Source organism: Scyliorhinus torazame, chromosome 2, assembly GCF_047496885.1.
Source record: "Scyliorhinus torazame isolate Kashiwa2021f chromosome 2, sScyTor2.1, whole genome shotgun sequence".
In the NCBI taxonomy this organism is placed as follows: Eukaryota; Metazoa; Chordata; class Chondrichthyes; order Carcharhiniformes; family Scyliorhinidae; genus Scyliorhinus; species Scyliorhinus torazame.
Window position 1 is genome coordinate 101,365,109 of NC_092708.1, and position 15,275 is coordinate 101,380,383.

Below are 15,275 nucleotides of genomic sequence, written 5' to 3' on the forward strand. Positions count from 1 at the left end.
GCCCCATCTCTCTCTCTCCACGCTCTTTATTGAAGATCCGCCCCCTCTCCGCTCGTTGTTGAAGTCTCGCGCCTCTCTCCGTGCTCTTTATTGAAGTCGCGCATCTCACTCTGCGCTCTTTATTGAAGTCTCGCCTCTCTCTCTGTGCTCTTCATTGAAGTCTCGCCCCTCTCTCCGCTCTTTATTGAAGTCTCGCCTCTCTCTCTCCGCGCTCTTTATTGAAGTCTTGCCTCTCACTCCGTGCTCTTTATTGAAGTCTCGCTCCTCTCTCCGCGCTCTTAATTGAAGTCTCGCATCTCTCTTTCTGTGCTCTTTATTGATGTCCCGTCCATCTCTCCGCTCTGCATTAAAGTCTCGCCTCTCTCTCTCCGTGCTCTGTATTGAAGTCTCGCCTCTCTCTCTCCGCTCTGTATTGAAGTCTCACCTCTCTCTCTCCGTGCTCTTTATTGAAGTCTCGCCCCTCTCTCTCCGCTCTGTATTGAAGTCGCGCCTCTCTCTCTCCGTGCTCATTCTTGAAGTCTCGCCTCCCCCTCTCCGCGCTCTTTATTGAAGTCCAGCCTCTCTCACTCCGCTCTTTATTGAAGTCTCGCCTCTCTCTCTCCGTGCTCTTTATTGAAGTCCTGCCTCTCTCACTACGCTCTTTATTGAAGTCTCGCCTCTCTCTCTCCGTGCTCTTTCTTGAAGTCTCGCCTCTCTCTCCCCCCGCTCTTTATTGAAGTCTCGCCTCTCTCTCTCCGCGCTCTTCATTGAAGTCTCGCCCCTCTCTCCGCTCTTTATTGAAGTCTTGCCTCTCTCTCTCTCCGCACTCTTGATTGAAGTCTCACCTCTCTCTCTCTGTGCTCTTTATTGAAGTCTCGCCCCTCTCTCCGCTCTGTATTGATGTCTTGCCTCTCACTCCGTGCTCTTTATTGATGTCTCGCTCCTCTCTCCGCTCTGTATTGAAGTCTTGCCTCTCACTCCGTGCTCTTTATTGTAGTCTCGCTCCTCTCTCTGCGCTCTTTATTGAAATCTAGCCTCTCTCTCCGAGCTCTTAATTGAAGTCTCGCCTCTCTCTCTCCGCGCTCTTTCTTGAAGTCTCGCCTCTCTCTCAATCAATCTCTAATCAATTAATTGGTTAATTAATAGAAAGCAAAGAGTTAGGATTAATGGGTGTTTCTCTGGTTGGCAATCAGTAGCTAGTGGTGTCCCTCAGGGATCAGTGTTGGGCCCACAACTGTTCACAATTTACATAGATGATTTGGAGTTGGGTACCAAGGGCAATGTGTCCACGTTTGCAGACAACACTAAGATAAGTGGTAAAGCAAAAAGTGCAGAGGATACTGGAAGTCTGCAGAGGGATTTGGATAGGCTAAGTGAATGGGCTAGGGTCTGGCAGATGGAATACAATGTTGACAAATGTGAGGTTATCCATTTTGGTAGGAATAACAGCAAAAGGGATTATTTAAATGATAAAATATTAAAACATGCTGCTGTGCAGAGAGACCTGGGTGTGCTAGTGCATGAGTCGCAAAAAGTTAGTTTACAGGTGCAACAGGTGATTAAGAAGGCAAATGGAATGTTGTCCTTCATTGCTAGAGGGATGGAGTTTAAGACTAGGGAGGTTCTGCTGCAATTGTATAAGGTGTTAGTGAGGCCACACCTGGAGTATTGTGTTCAGTTCTGGTCTCCTTACTTGAGAAAGGACGTACTGGCACTGGAGGGTGTGCAGAGGAGATTCACTAGGTTAATCCCAGAGCTGAAGGGGTTGGATTACGAGGCGAGGTTGAGTAGACTGGGACTGTACTCGTTGGAATTTAGAAGGATGAGGGGGGATCTTATAGAAACATATAAGATTATGAAGAGAATAGATAGGATAGATGCGGGCAGGTTGTTTCCACAGGCGGGTGAAAGCAGAACTAGGGGGCATAGCCTCAAAATAAGGGGAAGTAGATTTAGGACTGAGTTTAGGAGGAACCTCTTCACCCAAAGGGTTGTGAATATATGGAATTCCTTGCCCAGTGAAGCAGTAGAGGCTCCTTCATTAAATGTTTTTAAGATAAAGATAGATAGTTTATTGAAGAATAAAGGGATTAAGGGTTATGGTGTTTGGGCCGGAAAGTGGAGCTGAGTCCACAAAAGATCAGCCATGATCTCATTGAATGGTGGAGCAGGCCCGAGGGGCCAGATGGCTTACTCCTGCTCCTAGTTCTTATGTTCTTATGTTCTCTCCATGCTCTTTATTGAAGTCTCGCCTCTCTCTCTCCGCGCTCTTTATTGAAGTCTCGCCTCTCTCTCTCTGCGCTCTTTGTTGAAATCTCGCCTCTCCACGCTCTTTATTGAAGTCTCGCCTCTCTCTCCATGCTCTTTATTGAAGTCTCGTTCTCTCTCTCTCCATGCTCTTTATTGAAGTCTCGCCTCTCTCTCCATGCTCTTTATTGAAGTCTCGTTCTCTCTCTCTCCATGCTCTTTTTTGAAGTCTCGCCCCTCTCTCGGCTCTTTATTGAAGTCTCGCCTCTCTCTCTCTGCGCTCTTTATTGAAGTCCCGCCTCTTTCTCTCCGCACTCTTTCTTGAAGTCCCGCACCTTTCTCCGTGCTCTTTATTGAAGTCGCACCCCTCTCTCTCTTTATTGAAGTCTCGCCTCTCTCTTTCCGCGCTCTTTATTGAAGTCCCGCCTCTCTCTCCATGCTCTTTATTGAAGTCTTAGTCCTCTCTCCGCGCTCTTTATTGAAGTCTCGCCTCTCTCTCTCCGCGCTCTTTATTGAAGTCTCGCTTCTCTCTCCGCGCTCTTTATTGAAGTCTCGCCCCTCTCTCCGCTCTTTATTGAAGTCTCGCCTCTCTCTCTCCGCGCTCTTTATTGAAGTCCTGCCTGTCTCTCCGTGCTCTGTATTGAGGTCTTGCCTCGCACTCCGTGCTCTGAATTGAAGTCTCGCGTCTCTCTCTGTGCTCTTTATTGAAGTCTTGCCTCTCTCTTTCCGCGCTCTTTATTGAAGTCCCACCCATCTCTCCACTCTCTGTATTGAAGATTCGCCTCTCACTCTCCGCTCTTTATTGAAGTCTCGCCTCCTCTCTCCGTGCCCTTTATTGAAGTCTCGCGTCTCTCTCTGTGCTCTTTATTGAAGTCTCGCCTCTCTCTCCGCGCTCTTTATTGAAGTCCTGCCTCGTTCTCTCTGCACTCTTTCTTGAAGTCCCGCACCTCACTCCGTGCTCTTTATTGAAGTCGCACCCCTCTCTCTCTTTATTGAAGTCTCGCCTCTCTCTTTCCGCGCTCTTTATTGAAGTCTCGCCTCTCTCTCCGCTCTTCATTGAAGTCTCACCTCTCTCTCTCCACGCTCTTTATTGAAGTCCCGCCTCTCACTCCATGCTCTTTATTGAAGTCTCAGTCCTCTCTCCGCGCTCTTCATTGCAGTCTCGCCTCTCTCTTTCCGTGCTCTTTATTGAGGTCCCGCCCATCTCTCCGCGCTCTTTATTGAAGTCCCGCCCCTCTCTACGCACTCTTTATTGAAGTCTCGCGTCTCTCTCTGTGCTCTTTCTTGAAGTCTCGCCTCTCTCTCTCCGCGCTCTTTATTGAAGTCTCGCCTCTCTCTCTCTGCGCTCTTTATTGAAATCTCCCCTCTCTCTACACGCTCTTTATTGAAGTCCTGCCTCTTTCTCTCCGCACTCTTTCTTGAAGTCCCGCACCTCTCTCCGTGCTCTTTATTGAAGTCGCACCCCTCTCTCTCTTTATTGAAGACTCGCCTCTCTCTTTCCACGCTCTTTATTGAAGTCTCACCTCTCTCTCCGCTCTTCATTGAAGTCTCGCCTCTGTCTCTCTGCACTCTTTATTGAAGTCCCGCCGGTCTCTCCGCGCACTGTATTGAAGTCTCGCCTCTCTCTCTCCGCTCTTTATTGAAGTCTCGCCTCTGTCTCTCTCCGCGCACTTTTTGAAGTTTCGCCCCTTTCTCCGCTCTTTATTGAAGTCTCAGCCCTCATTCCGCGCTCTTTGTTGAAGTCTCGCCTGTCTCTCTGTGCTCTTTCTTGAACTCTCGCCTCTCTCTCTCCACGCTCTTTATTAAAGTCTCGCCTCTGCCTCCGCGTTCTTTATTGAAGTCTCACCCCTCTCTCCGCGCTCTTTATTGAAGTCTCGCCCCTCTCTCCAATCTCTTTATTGAAGTCTCACCTCTCTCTCTCTCCGCTCTTTATTGAAGTCTCGCCTCTCTCTCTCCCCTCTTTATTGAAGTCTCGCCTCTCTCTCTGCACTCTTTATTGAAGTCTAGCCTCTCTCTTTCCCCGCTCCGTATTGAAGTCCCGCCTGTCTTTCTCCGCGCTCTTTATTGAAGTTCCGCCCCCTCTCCGCTCTTTATTGAAGTCTCACCCCTCTTTCTGTGCTCTTTATTGAAGTCTCGCCGCTTTCTCCACGCTCTTTAATGTAGTCTCACCTCTCTCTCTCCACGCTCTTTATTGAACTCCCGCCCCTCTCTCTGCCCTCTTTATTGAAGTCCCGCACCTCCACCGTGCTCTTTATTGAAGTCTTGCGCCTCTCTCTCTTTATAGAAGTCTCGCCCCTGTCTCCGCGCTCTTCATTGAAGTCTCGTCTCTCTCTTTCTGTGCTGTATATTGAAGTCCCGCCTCTCTCTCTCTCACCGCTCTTTATTGAAGTCTCGTCTCTCTCCGCTCTTTAAGTCTCACCTCTCTCTCTGCGCTCTTTATTGAAATCTTGTCTCTCTCTCCGCGTTCTTTATTGAAGCCTCGCCTTTCTCTCTCAGTGCTCTTTATTATGGACTATGCTGCAATCATGCTTAGAGCCGGCATATGGTAAACATTTGACAGTCAAGAGGAATTTGTGACACCAGGTGGTGCACTTGTGCAGATGCTGTTCTTGCTTTGAGACTGAACTTTGTTGATATAAAGGAATGCTCATCAGACATAGCCACATCAAGTTCAGAGAAACCACATGTGAAAGCTGAAGCAAAATCCTCAGCAAGAAGTTTTAAAAGTACTAAATTGTAGTTTTTACTGTTTTGTTGAATCGTTTATTTCAAAGAATTACTGCTGCCAGCAAATTGCTGCAGAATGTTCAACCAGCTTTCCTGAATTCTTCACAATTGTTAGCCTCAGTTAGAAGTTTTGTCATGGAAGTTCAAAATGACTAAATCTCAGTGGATGCAGAGCCACTAACATTATCAAAGTATACAGGTCCCTCTGATGATGAGAAGTGTAGAAGACATCGGAAATTATTTTTTGAAGAAGCTAGATATGACCAAATCACTTTAAAATGGAAAGAGAAGATCATTATTGAGACTGTAAATGTTATTTGTACACAGTAACGGTGGAACTGCAGATTAGAAGTGAATCTTTGCTACCATCAAGAAAGCACAACCGCGTTGATACTCCCTCAGGAAACTAAGGAAATTCGGCATGTCCACATTAACTCTTACCAATTTTTACAGATGCACCATAGAAAGCATCCTATCTGGCTGCATCACAACCTGGATGGCAACTGCTCAGCCCAAGACCACAAGTATTTTCAGAGAGTCGTGAACACAGCACAGTCCATCATACAAACCTGCCTCCCATCTATTGACTCCATCTACACCTCCCGCTGCCTGGGGAAAGCGGGCAGCATAATCAAAGACCCCTCCCACCCGGCTTACTCACTCTTCCATCGGGCAGGAGATACAAACGTCTGAGGACACATACGAATAGATTCAAGAACAGCTTCTTCCCTGCTGTTACCAGACTCCGAAACGACCCTCTTATGGGCTGACCTAATTAATACTACACCCCATATGCTTTACCCAATGCCGGTGTCTATGTATTTACATTGTGTACCTTGTGTTGCCCTATTATTTCTTTTCTTTTCTTTTCATGTACTTAATGATCTGTTTGAGCTGCTCGCAGAAAATTCTTTTTACTGTACCTCGGTACACGTGACAATAAACAAATCCAATCTCTGAAGAAGACTATTAAATTATTTTGCGTGCTTTTTCACAAAAGTTTGGATGCGAATGCCATGAGCTGCTGCAGTAGGGCACTAATTGAATTCTATTAGGAGGACATAGACACAAGTCATTTTGAAGATGAAGTCAAACAATTCATTAATTTCATCAATAATGATGAGCTCTGTACTTCAAGATCACCAGCTGATTCGTACAGACATATGTATGATGGTTTGCAGGCAACCTTTCTAAATGCCAAAACCATTCTAAAGATCTTTTTAACAATACTTGTCTCAAATTCTTCCGGTGAACATTTTATCTCTGTATTGAAAAGAATGAAAAATTATCTGCAAAGTACGATGAGCCGGGAATATTTGATAAATTCAGCAATATTGACAAATGAAAATGCATCCTTACAAGATTTTATCTATGAAGCTGAGATTGGTGACTTTATGAAGACAAAGTGCAGAAGAAAAAACATTTAAGTTGCCATGGATTGCAAGTAACTGATGAAGCAAGAAAATCCAAAAGATCTGTTCCTCTACCATGTTCTCCAGTCTCAATTCTGTTCTTCAAGAGAGAACATATGCTGGTCACATGTGGACAGTTATAACCGGTGAGTAACTGCCATCCCCCATCGCTCTTTACTGGCCTTCGGAAAAGTCTCTTCTTACTCTTCTGGACAATTAAAGAACGAAATCCTGTCAGACAGTTGCCAGCAAAGAGACAGATATGATACTTGGCATGGACATTCCACATTGTTGGAATATTTTCTCCTGCACTGGACATTTTCTGGCTCATTCTGCCCTGCACTGGCCTGTGCTGAGCTGCAGTCGTATCATTGGCTGATTTCTCCATTCTCTTGTTCATCACCAGTTCACCTCAAGCCACAGATATCGCAATACTGACCATCTACAAAAAAAACCCTATCGGGATGGCCACCCGGAATGTAAGGGACTTAATGGCCCACTGAAAAGATCCAGAGTCTTCGCCCACCTGAAAGGCATGAAAGCTGACATAGTCTTCCTCCAAGAGACGCACCTGAGAGAAGGACTGTGACAAAGGAAGGGTTGGGTGGGGCAGACCTACCATTCCCGTTATGGGATGAGAGCCCGGGGAGTTGCCACACTACTCGGTAGAGGACGGTGTTCACCGCAACGAGGTCAGTTATGAAGACCAAGCGGGATGGTACGTCATGGTCAGCGGTGTCCTGGACGGGGCACTGATAGTCCTGGTAAATGTGTATGCACCCAACTGTGATGACACGGAATTTATTAAAAAGACCATGGCTGAAATCCCCGACACAGACATGCACCGACAGATCATGGCGGGGACCGCAACGGTGTACAGGACCCACTGACGGACAGATCAAACCCCAGAACGAGAAAAACAGCAGGCATGGCTAAGAAAATGGAAACGTTCATGGAGGGTGCTCCGGTTTCCTCCCAGTAGTCCCATAAGACATGCTGTTGGGTGAATTGGACATTCTGAATTCTCCCTCCGTGTACCCGAATATGTGCCATAGTGTAGTGACTAGTGATTTTCATAGTAACTTTGTTGCAGTGTTAATGTAAGCCTACTTGTGACACTAATAAAGATTATTATTATTATTATTATGGCGGTTCATACAGGCGGGTGAGAAGGAATTCTCGTTCTTCTTGCCAGTGGGGCAATCGATGCCTCCAAAAATAGTAACAGCGGAATACTCCGTAATTGTAATCTCCGATCGCGCTTCACATTACATGGATGTGAGGTTGGAGACGGGCTGTGTCCAATGCCTCACATGGCGGTTGCCTCACAACCCTCTTGGCCAATAAGGTCTCCTGCCAGAAAACATCACAGGCCATAGGCGAGTACGTCACTAACAACCAGAAAGGGTAAGTCTCACCTTCCACTTTCTGGGCGGCACTGAACGCGGTGATTAGGGGAGAAATAATTGCCTTTGAGGCTCGCAAAGACTGGGAGGAGAGGGAGGTTCCGAGGCCCCGACTGTAGAGCTTTTGGAGGAGAGGAAAAAGCAACAAATGGACACCAGGAAAGCAGTGCACCAACTTTGCCAGACACGGGGGACCTTCTAGGAACACGGAGAAAAGGCTAGCCACCTGCTGGCTAAGAAAGCTGAGAAAGCAGGCAGCCCCGAAGGGGACAGCACAGGTAAAGGATAGCAGAGGCAAACTGGTAGCTCCACCAGGAAAGGTCAACAAAGCATTTGAGCCCTTCTACCGGGAACTGTACACCTTCAAAACCCTAACCGGGACTCGGATGAAACGGTTCCTCGATGGACTGGACATGCTAGGCAGGGAAGGCTCCAGGATCCAACGGGTTCCCGGCGCACTTCTACAAAACATTTGTTACAGCACTGGCCTCGTGCCTGTGGGAAATGTTCGCAAATGCGCCAGCAAGGGGCAGCCAGCCCCCAACGCTAACACAGGCCACCATGTCACTGTTACCCAAAAATAACAAAGACCCAACAGAGTGTGGATCAGACAGACACATTTCGCTACTCAATGTGGACACGAAAATACTCTCAAAAGTTCTGGTCAGGTGACTGGAGCACTGTGTACCAGAGGTAGTCGCAGAAGACCAGACAGGCTTTTTTCAGCGTAAACAGCTAACTCTGAATATCAGGCGCCTGCTGATCATGATAATGACCCCATCCAGGGAAAGACCAGAGGTGATCATCTCCCTGGACGCAGAGAAGGCCTTCGACAGATCGAGTGGAAGAACCTCATTGAGATATCAGAGAGGTTTGGACTAGGGGCAGGGTTCAACTCATGGGTGAAACTCCTGTAGAACGCCCCCAAGGCAAGTGTATGGACCAATGCCACCAGCTCCGAATACTTCCAGTTACACAGAGGTACAATTCAGGGATGCCCGCTGTTCCTGCTCCTGTTCGCCCTGGCCATCAAGCTGCTGGCAATCATCCTGAGAGAGGCAAGAGGCTGGAGGGGAATCTGAACGGGTGGGCAGAGAGCACAGAGTCTCGCTCTGTGCGGATGGCCTGCTCCTCTATATCTCGGACATTTAAAGCGACATGAAAGAAATCATGAAGCTCCTGCGAGAGTTCAGAACCTTCTCTGGCTACAGATTCAAACTGGGGAAAAGCAAAGTCTTCCCGATGAACCCAAGAGGGGGAGGGGCAGAGCTGGAGGGCCCACCGTTTAAAATAGCCCGAAACTAATTCTGCTACCTGGGGATCCAGATTGCCCATGACTAGACACGGATCCATAAGCAAAACATGACCAGTCTGGCAGAGGAAGTCAGAAAGGACCTCCAGAGATGCGATGCCCTCCTGGGGGAGGGGGAGGGGGGGCGGTGGGGGGGGGGGGGGGTGGGGGGGAGGGAAAGAGTGAGGGGATGGGTAAAGGACCTAATTACAGAATGGGTGAGGATGGAGGAGTCCTCTCCGGGCTCTCACCATGGTGCGCTCCCATCCCTACCAGCAAAACACTCCACAAGCCTAGTGGTGGTGGCAATGCTAAGAACCTGGAACCAGATGAGGCAACATTTTGGGCTGACCAATCTGTCCATCACGGCCCCATCTTTGATAATCATAGATTTTCACCAGCCATGCTTGACACCATCTTCAAGAGGTAGGGAGAGGATGGGGCGGAATTTTACACGTGTGTCGGACTTTAGAGGAGCTGATGGAGGGACTGGAATTACCAAATGGCTCAAACACCGACATCTACAGGTCGAAACCTTTCTCCACAAGGAGAAGACTGCATACTGCGAAACACAAAAAGCACTATGCTAGAGGAGTTATTGGACACGGACAGTCTGCGGAGGGGAAACTCCCCAATGGGTGAAACTCTGGAAGAATGGGAGGAAGTGCTAGGGAAGGAAATAAGGTGGGGACTCTGGAGTGAAGCACTGTGTAAGGCCAACTCCACCGCCTCATGCGTCTTTTGCAGCTGAAAGTGGTGCACACAGCACACCTGACAAGACCTCGAATGAGCAGGTTCTTCCTGGACGTGGAGAACAAATATGAACGGTGCCATGGAAGCCTGACCAATCACGCCCACATGTTCCGAACCTGTCCCAGACTTGGGTTCTGGACAGCCTTCTTCGAGGCAAAGTCCAAGGTTGTGGGGGTGAGGGTAGAGCCGTGCCCGAGAATGGCAGTCTTCGGGGTATCAGACCAGCCAGGACTTTTCATGGGGAAGAGGGCCGACCCTCTTTCCTTTGCTTCTCCAATTGCCCGCCGTAGAATCCTGCTCGGCTGCAGATCAGCAGCACCACCCACAGCTGCAGACTGGCTGGCAGATCTATCGGAATTTCTTCATCTGGAGAATATTATGTTCACCATCTGAGGGTCAGAGGAGAGCTTCCACAAAGCATGGAGGCCATTCAACAACTTGTCCCAGGAACTGTTTGAAGCCAACAAACAATAGATTGGGAGAGTGGGGTTCGCACTGGAGCCAGGGGGACCACAGGGAGCAGATGGGAAATAAAGAAGGGTGTAAGGGTGTAAGGGGGGGAGGCTACCGGGTAAAGGAGGGGGAGGGCAGAAAACAACCGACACAGGCCAGAGAGCCGAGAACAAGAACACAGGAAAAGGAACCCCCAAGGGAAGGCCAAAAACAGGGTGGGGGAAAAGGGGGAGGGCCCAAAAACAAAAACAAAAAACGACCCACTTGCAAATAAAAAATGATTACCCACTGCACAGTGAAGGGCCCAGGAAAAGGCTGTGAAACAAAGCGGGAAGGGGCCGGGCCCGGGGAGGGGCGGGGGGGGTCTGCGGTTTACTGACAAATAGGAAATTAATATGTACAGTGTAATCGGCACAGTCACCCTGACCGCTTGTATAGTTTACAATATGTAAAAATGTCAACACAAATATTTCAAAGTAACCAATAGGGTGGTGGTGGGGGGGGGGGAGAGCAGGGGGATAGGGAGTTGTGGTTTTGGGGGGTTATTTCCACTGAGTTTTTTGCAAATTGTATCTGATCTATACCGATTTGTTTATTTTGTGTTGTATAAAATGTGGAGATGTTTTCTTTGTGGAAAATGAAAGGCTGATACGTTATAAAAAGTGCACTAAAATAAGTTTTCAATTTCCTCTTTCGATAGGAAATCACTTTGGTGAATCAAGCTGGGGACCCAAGAGATTTGCAGCTATAATAAGTGCACCTGTGTGTTTCTTATGTTTGACCCTGTTGGTAGCTGTTGTCTACAACAGGCATGCACTGTGTGCCTATGTGAAAGCAAAGCGGCGTCATGATGAGGACTTTGTGTGTAGCTATGTTACAGTAAGAAAATCACTGAAGGATCTTATGACTGATACGACTACAGGATCAGGCTCTGGTAGGTCAACAACCGATTATCCAACTGCTAAGGAAGTGGTTAGAATGTCCATTAGTATCCTCTCTATCCTCCATTGCGTTTCGGATTTTCTCAACATGATCAAATGAACTGATAATTTAACAATTATCTTCAGTATATCTTTAAAAATAACTTTCTTGGGGAAAAAACTTTCAATCGTTAATGAGCTATGTTTCTATACTTCATTTCTTATACTCTTGGCATTGGTCTGTCTCAGCTATTTCATCACCGCTTATTTTTAAAATGATGTATCCCCCTAATAATTCTTATAATCCTCTGATTTCTGTCCACATAGTGTTACGATGCCAGTTGATGTTATAACTGGACGGGAAGTAAACGTGGAGGAAGAGTATCAGGGGACCGCTAATTAGTTTTATCAACAAGAATTTTCTTTATTAAACATGAAAATATTGGATTATAATTCAATACTTCTTTACTCACCCCTTAGTTCAACAATTACACACCGGTTTTAGAATTAACACCTTTTTTATAGATCTTAATGTGCAATGATCTCATTAACGCAAAGTCCCTTTTGAGCGTACCAGATGACGTGGGAAAATACACTCTGCACTCTGAATGCTAAGTGAAAGTTTGTGGATGTCTCCTCAAAATCCACCCCCTCACCCCCCGATGATTGTCACATGAGAGTTTCCAAACTCCACTCCCAAAAACATGCTTTAAAATCTCCTTTCATAATTACAATGCTTTCCCTTGGTGGTTTGCATTCTGAAATTCAGGCCAGGTTTTCCAAATGACATTTTTAAATAATGCGTCCACTTCATTTTTAACAGCAAATCCAGTCCAGGATGTCATACCAATCCCTTGAGGATTCTTTGTCTTGACTGCTGTGCAAATTGCTCACAATTACTTTAACTCTTGATCCCAGAGTTGATTAAAATGGCATCAGATGTTTGTTTTACTTTTGAAGGCTGATGTCCCACTTTAAATCTGGGTACTGCAATTGTCTCTTTAACTAAGAACACTTTGTTTACTCTTCCTTGAAATCTTCAGAACAATACCTTGGTCTCTGTTCACTTAACTCCAGAGTTCTTGGATGCTTCTCTTCATTTCTCTCATTTCCTTAACTCGCTGCTCTTCAGATATCTGCACTTGGTTTCTTAATTATAACTCCATGATATGTTTTTTCTTCTCGAAAAGCTGAGAGAGATGTACCCTTCTAAACCACCTGTCTCTAGCAGAGCTGCAAGATCTTCCTTCTCTCTCTCACACCTATCTTCAACTGTAATCAAATTAGCTAAACTAACACTTAAAATCTTCCTTGCCTTAAAATGCCCCTGCTGCTAAGCAATGACTTGTCCTTCTCTTGATTTTTATTTACTCTTCATGCTGCAACCCTCTAAGCACAATAGATTCACAGTTGGAACTTTACCAACCCCACACTTTACTAACCCTAACCCTAACCCTAACTTTGTCCAGCATGAATCTAACTATAGCTCTCCAGGCACAGAAACATTAAATTAAGCCCACTTGAAACTACAGCTTACTTCTAATGTTTACCGATACAAATATAAATCCCTTAAAACTACCTGTGTTTTCCTAGCAATAGTGATACATGTCCAATAGGAAGAATATTAAATTTTACTGGGCCCTGCTCATCTTCTGGCCATTAGATCGATCACTTGAGCATTACAGTGTATACCAGCTATTATGAGTTTTACATGTTTGGTTATTCAACATTTCAAGATTACTTAATTTCCCAGATTGCCATTTGATTGATTGGCAACCTTTGGAGATGGTACTTCCTTTCCAATGGGGATGGAAGATCCGCCGCAAACCACTTGCGCAACTGCTTGACCCAAGACCAAAAGAAACTTCAGAGAGTCGAACATCGCCCAGTCCATCACATATACTCGCCTCCCATCCATTGACTCTCTCTACACCTCCCGCTGCCTTGGGAAAGTGGGCAGCATAATCAAAGACACCTCCCACTCGCCTTATTCACTCTTCTAACTTCTTTCATCGGGCAGGAGATACAAAAGTCTGAGAACACGCACATACAGATTCAAAAGCAGCTTCTTTCCCGCTGTTACCAGACTCCTAAACGACCCTCTTATGTACTGATTTGATTAATACTACACTCCTGTATGCTTCACCCGATGCCGATGTCTATGTAGTTACATTGTGTACCTTGTGTTGCCCTATTAACGTATTTTCTTTTCATGTACAAAATGATCTATTTGAGGAGCATGCAGAAAAATACTTTTCACTGTACCTCGGTAAACGTGACAATAAACAAATCCAATCCAATTCACTGCCCAAAGGTCATTGAATGCTACAGGGTGAGCCGGCAGTGAGGAGGCAGGTTTGTCCCCAACTTCTACATTGCAAGACAAGGCCACTGGACCCCTGCCCTTGTAAAGTTCACCTTCAGGTGTCTGAACAGCACTTTGGTTGCAATAAAGTGCTTTATGATGATGTAATCAAAATAGTATCAAACAAATGTTTAAAAGAAAAAGCATTTATAGTGATTCATATTTTGAAATGTATAATAAACCAGCACCATTTCTCTGACACAACATAGCATCTGTTTGACCCATGTTGTCTCATTCATGTCTCTGGTTAGAAGGTTGTGTATTCAGGTTCCCACCGGGTCTGTATTTTAAAGTAATTCCATGTGTGTTAAGTTCTTTGACATGTTTCTAAGAGATATGAGATAGTGGTCTCTGTTCTATTTTGACATTTGGCAATCTCTGGTCAGCCAGCCATTTCAGTTTCAAGGAGGCTGTTTTGATTTTTGAGGCCTTGGTTGCATTTAAATCCAGCATGTATCCCGTAAGGCTCAGTGGATTGAGGCCTTGAGATTGGGCTGGGACAGCCACTAGCAAATTAAGTAATCAGAGTGGGAGGTTCTGAGGCAAACTGCCCACGTTATTTTTGGAGATTCTAGAAGAGTAGAAATGGAATATAATTTGAGTCCGAACTTCGGCGAGTCTTCAGTTCCATCATCCAAGCAACTCCCACCAATTCCAAATTGAAAAGGCATTTGAGGTTCCATTTCTAACTTGAATGTTAAGACAGTGCACATAGGAGGGCGAGGGATAATCTAATGGAGTTACAGAGAGGTCAGGGTAAAGATCGGGGAATTGGACTACTCCTGTTACTGGGTTGCTGCAGTTTTTCGGGTTTTTCCCCTACCTGACAGAGCATCATTTATGTTAATCAGGTTATTTTCCCAAATGGTTGTCTGTTTATATATGTAAAATCATGCATGTTGTGTCATTAAAACCACAGGAAGTATGGACCAGAACTCCTCTCCCAACTTGAAATTTTTAGAGGTCGTTTAATGATAAAGATTTAACATGTTGTTAAAAATTCACTTACCTGTTCACAAACAAGCTTTAACATTTAAGCACTCAAGCAACCTGACACCATCTATTACAAAGCAACCCACTTGGTTGGCACCTCACCATCACCTTCAATATTCACTTCCTCCACCATCAGTGCACAGCAGTGTATACCAGCTATTATGATCCCAGACCTACCCCAACAGTGGCTAGGATACTGGACCGAAACCCCAATACTTTTGTTTAATTTTGTAAGACAGTGAGGAAAGGATACTTCTCTCCAGGAGAGATTGTACAAAGAAATATGGATAAGGTATTTTAAACAAAACTTTATTACAAACATAGTATTAAAATCTTTAGCATCGCACTCGGGAATAACTTACCCCTTAAACAGTACTCCTCAATGCAGTGAATACCCATAATTGCTATCTTTATTCCCACTTAAACAAGAAAATAAACAAGCTCTCAATCCACCTTAAATACCAATGCACAGAGTAGTACATGTTTTACAGTTATTCTTTGTTTCAGCTCCCCCTTGTCCTCAGTGAAGTCTGCGCTGTTTTTAACTTCCAGTGAGAACACACTGCCTTACGTGGTCTCAGCTTCAGACAGAATCAGAACTGATACTGAAAAATGCTTTCTTAAAATGCCTGATGCCTTAGCTCCAAGCAGCAATTATATCATCTCACCAAGCTGAAAATGAATTAAGGCAACCACCTTAATCAAATCAAAATTGCATTAGCCCAAGCT

At 45.6% G+C, this 15,275-nt stretch overlaps 1 protein-coding gene across 1 annotated transcript in view; it reads left to right on the top strand.

Annotated features, from left to right (window-relative positions):
* Positions 1 to 15,275, top strand: part of acvr1c (activin A receptor type 1C) — a 295,659-nt gene that overhangs the window by 37,133 nt on the left and 243,251 nt on the right. The window contains exon 2 of the mRNA XM_072475088.1: positions 10,969 to 11,202. Coding sequence (XP_072331189.1) covers positions 10,969 to 11,202 — 234 coding nt within the window. The remainder of the gene's footprint in view (positions 1 to 10,968; positions 11,203 to 15,275) is intronic.